This window comes from Lampetra fluviatilis, chromosome 70 (assembly GCF_964198595.1).
Source record: "Lampetra fluviatilis chromosome 70, kcLamFluv1.1, whole genome shotgun sequence".
In the NCBI taxonomy this organism is placed as follows: Eukaryota; Metazoa; Chordata; class Hyperoartia; order Petromyzontiformes; family Petromyzontidae; genus Lampetra; species Lampetra fluviatilis.
The window spans coordinates 2,134,693-2,139,420 of NC_136344.1; the positions used below are offsets into that span (position 1 = coordinate 2,134,693).

The following is a 4,728-nucleotide window of genomic DNA, read 5'->3' on the forward strand; positions in this document are numbered from 1 at the left end:
TGCCCGCCCGATGGCTACCTGAGCAATAGGATTGTATTTCATACCGCGTACAAGCGGGTGGATGCCCGCCTATTGGTTAAAATTACGTCACGTGGATCTCAGTCAGCGAATGGGATTTGATGCTGGGCCTACCTGTGTTATGAAATCCAATAAGTGTAACTGAGGTAACGAGTTGACGTCATTTCCTCAATTACCGCCTTATTTTTTTTGTAACTATAAGACGACAATCTCAAACAATTAAGATAGTGGTCTACTATTAACAGTAACAGCATAATAATGTTGATGAACGATGTAAAACATGTTTTAAAAATATGTAAAGGAGATAACATGTTGACGTCACTACCATTTCCCGCCTCCATATATATATTTTACAAGACAACGTCAAACAATTAATAAAATAGTATATTATTAACAGTAACCGCGTGCCGACGTTAAAACTACAGCCGTCTTATTCACTAAAATAATAATTATGATAAAAGTATTAACAATCGCTCGGTGACGTCACACCGGAAGCGGCTGCGGTTTAACCGGAAGCGGCCTCCGTCTCTTTCTCTTGCCGCCATCATGGTAAGGCGGCTGCGACGGCTCTGACGGCGGGAGGGGAAATTTAGTTTTTTTAAACATTTTTAAGAATCCTACCGAGCGAGTTATTCCCTTTGGACGAGACAACTTTCTTGTGCTTGTCCGTGCGACCTTTTTCAAGAATAAAATCGATGAAAGTTGACTTTTATCTCTGGAAGTGTTCGCGGTTGAGGCCTAGCCCCGAGAGTAGCGCTAGTCGAGACTCGCTCCCTCCACGTGTCGCGATTCTTTTAGACATTTTGTGGCTTTTAAAGATGCGACATTTAGACGTTTAAAAATCGGTTTTTACCCGTTCTGGCAAGCAAACAGTTGCGTTAACATGTTAAAAAAACACTCAACTTAATCCTTTTGCAAGAAATCGCGTAAACCACGCGTGTACCACGTCTGCATTCACAAACAATTCTATTGCTCAAGTTTACGCGCTTACTGCAGAGACGCGATTCCTTGCAAAAGGTTCCTGTTCGGTGACGTTCACGTCTTAACACCACTCGTATTGCCACAAAGGGTTTAACCGATTCTTATATTTTGATCCTGGCAAGGGAGGTCGCTTGATTTAGACGTTTTATCTCGGTGGCAGCAGCAGTGGTAGTGGAAGGGTTCGAGATGCGTTGAGTCGGGGGTGAGATCGCCTGGCTCTGTCGTGAAGTCCGCTCCACTGACGATAACAACAGCCTCTGTGGAAGAGTTTGTAGGTGCGGGTTTGGTTTGGTAGTAAGGGTTGTGGTAGTAAGGTTTGTGGTAGTAAGGGTTGTAGTTGGTTGTAGTGGTAAGGAGAGTTGTAGTTTGTAAGTTGTGGGTTCACTCTCCAGGCCACGCAGCCGTTTCGTGCTGAGACGCTCACTAACTTGGCCACGTGGTGGCCGGGATTGACAACACATCCCGAGGCGAACTCACCCCGTGTGATGTACAGACGTGCTCGTGTGTGTGTGTGTGTCTGAGTCTGTGTGTCAGTGTGTGCCTGACTGCATGTCCCTCTGTGCGTGTCTATGACTTCGTGTCTGTGTGTGACTGTCTATCTCTGTGTGTGAGACTCGGCGTGTGTCTGTGACTCCAGATCTCCGTGTCTCTGGATGCGACTCTCTCTGTCTCTGTGTCTGTGTGACTGTCTGTATCTCCATGCGTGTCTCTGTGTGTGGCTCTATCTCTCCGTGTCTTCGTGCGTGACTCGTCTCTCCGTGTCTGTGTGACTGTCTGTGTCTCCGTGCGTGTCTCCGTGTCTGTGTGACTGTCTCCGTGTCTGTGTGACTGTCTGGGTCTCCGTGCGTGTCTCCGTGTCTGTGTGACTGTCTCCGTGTCTGTGTGACTGTCTGTGTCTCCGTGCGTGTCTCCGTGCGTGTCTGTGTGACTGTCTCCGTGTCTGTGTGACTCTGTGTGTCTCTGTGTGACTGTCTGTGTCTCCATGTCTGTGTGACTCTGTGTGTCTCTGTGTGACTGTGTGACTCTGTGTCTCCGTGCGTGTCTCTGTATGTCTCTGTGTGACTGTGTGTCTCCGTGCGTGTCTCTGTGTGACTCTGTGTGTCTCCATGTGTGTCTCTGTATGTCTCTGCGTGTCTCTGTGTGACTGTGTGTCTCCGTGCGTGTCTCTGTGTGACTGTGTCTCTGTGCGTGTCTCTATGTCTCTGTGCGTGTCTCTGACTGTGTGTCTCCATGCCTGTCTCTGACTGTGTGTCCGTGCATGTCCGCAGGTGTTCAAGCGCTTCGTGGAGGTTGGCCGCGTGGCCTACATCGCCTTCGGGCCCCACGAGGGGAAGCTCATCACCATCGTCGATGTCATCGACCAGAACAGGGTGTGTGTGGTGTGTGTGTGTAGTGTGAGTGTGTAGTGAATGTGTAGTGTGAGTGTGTGTAGTGAGTGTGTGTGGTGTGTGTAGTGAGTGTGTGGTGTGTGTAGTGAGTGTGTAGTGTAGTGTGTGTAGTGTAGTGTGTAGTGTGTGTGTAGTGTGTGTGTAGTGCGTGGTGTGTGTAGTGTGTGTGTGGTGTGTGTAGTGTGGTGTGTAGTGTGGTGTGTGTGTAGTGCGTGGTGTGTGTAGTGCAGTGTGTGTGGTGTGTGTAGCAGTGAGTTGTGTGCGTGGGGAGTGGTGGTGTAGTGGTTAGCGCTGCACCGTGTGTGAGTGTGTGTGTGTGTGGTGCGTGTAGTGTGTGTGTAGCGTGTGTAGTGTGTGTAGTGTAGTGTGTGTGTGGTGTGTAGTGTGTGTGTAGCAGCGAGTTGTGTGTTGGGTGTTAGTAGTGGTTAGCGCTGCGCTACCATCCCGGCGACCCGAGTTCGATTCCCGCTCATGGCCACCGCCGGTGACGATTATCTGAACCGGTCCTGGGCCTCCCCTAGGTCGACTCGGCCTCAAATAAACACGTGGTGCGGCGATGTCGTCGTGAACATCGCCACACGGGAGACAGAGGCGGCCGGGCGAGTGTGCGTGGTGCCACAGTGGCGGGCTGCTGCTGCTTGACAGCACTTGCCCCTCCAGTGTGTGTGAGGCTTCCTGTGGACCCTTTGTCTGTGTGCAGGCCCTGGTGGAGGGGCCGTGCACGGGAGTGAGGCGCCAGGCGATGTCCTTCAAGTGCATGCAGCTGACCAACATCATCATCAAGTTCCCATACGGGTACTCACTCAGTCACTCACTCAGTCACTCACTCACCCAGTCACTCACCCAGTCACTCACTCAGTCACTCAGTCACTCACCCAGTCACTCAGTCACTCAGTGACTCACTCAGTCACTCACTCAGTCACTCACTCAGTCACTCACCCAGTCACTCACTCACTCAGTGACTCACTCAGTCACTCAGTGACTCACTCACTCACTCAGTGACTCACTCAGCCAGGCGATGTCCTTCAAGTGCATGCAGCTGACCAACATCATCATCAAGTTCCCATACGGTACTCACTCAGTCACTCACTCAGTCACTCACTCACCCAGTCACTCACTCAGTCACTCAGTCACTCACCCAGTCACTCACCCAGTCACTCAGTCACTCACTCAGTCGCTCACTCAGTCACTCAGTCACTCACCCAGTCACTCACTCAGTCACTCAGTCACTCACCCAGTCACTCACGCAGCTGACCAACATCATCATCAAGTTCCCATATGGGTACTTAGTCACTCACTCAGTCACTCACCCAGTCACTCAGTCAGTCACTCACCCAGTCACTCACCCAGTCACTCACCCAGTCACTCACTCAGTCACTCACTCAGTCACTCAGTCACTCAATCACTCAGTCACTCAGTGACTCACTCAGTCACTCACTCAGTCACTCACTCAGTCACTCACCCAGTCACTCACTCACTCAGTGACTCACTCAGTCACTCAGTGACTCACTCACTCACTCAGTGACTCACTCAGACAGGCGATGTCCTTCAAGTGCATGCAGCTGACCAACATCATCATCAAGTTCCCATACGGTACTCACTCAGTCACTCACTCAGTCACTCACTCACCCAGTCACTCAGTCACTCACTCAATCACTCAGTCACTCACCCAGTCACTCACGCAGCTGACCAACATCATCATCAAGTTCCCATATGGGTACTTAGTCACTCACTCAGTCACTCACTCAGTCACTCACTCAGTCACTCACTCAGTCACTCACTCAGTCACTCACTCAGTCACTCACTCAGTCACTCACTCAGTCACTCACTCAGTCACTCAGTCAGTCACTCAGTCAGTCACTCAGTCAGTCACTCAGTCACTCACCCAGTCACTCAGTCACTCACCCAGTCACTCAGTCACTCACTCAGTCACTCACGCAGCTGACCAACATCATCATCAAGTTCCCATATGGGTACTTACTCACTCAGTCACTCACTCAGTCACTCAGTCAGTCACTGTCACTCAGTCACTCAGTCACTCAGTGACTCACTCAGTCACTCACTCAGTCACTCTCCCAGTCGGTCAATCACTCACTCACTCAGTGACTCACTCAGTCACTCAGTGACTCACTCACTCAGTCACTCAGTGACTCACTCAGCCAGGCGATGTCCTTCAAGTGCATACAGCTGACCAACATCATCATCAAGTTTCTATACGGGTACTCACTCACCCAGTCACTCAGTCAGTCAGTGACTCAGTCAGTCACTCAGTGACTCACCCAGTCACTCACTCAGTCACTCACCCAGTCACTCACTCAGTCACTCACTCAGTCACTCACTC

At 50.7% G+C, this 4,728-nt stretch overlaps 1 protein-coding gene across 1 annotated transcript in view; it reads left to right on the forward strand.

The window, feature by feature from the left end:
* The first annotated feature begins 533 nt into the window (after positions 1-533).
* RPL14 (ribosomal protein L14) overlaps positions 534-4,728 on the forward strand; it is an 11,238-nt gene continuing 7,043 nt past the window's right edge. The window contains exons 1-3 of the mRNA XM_078883356.1: positions 534-567; positions 2,268-2,369; positions 3,088-3,182. Of these exons, the coding sequence (XP_078739482.1) occupies positions 565-567; positions 2,268-2,369; positions 3,088-3,182 (200 nt within the window). The 5' untranslated portion in view covers positions 534-564. The remainder of the gene's footprint in view (positions 568-2,267; positions 2,370-3,087; positions 3,183-4,728) is intronic.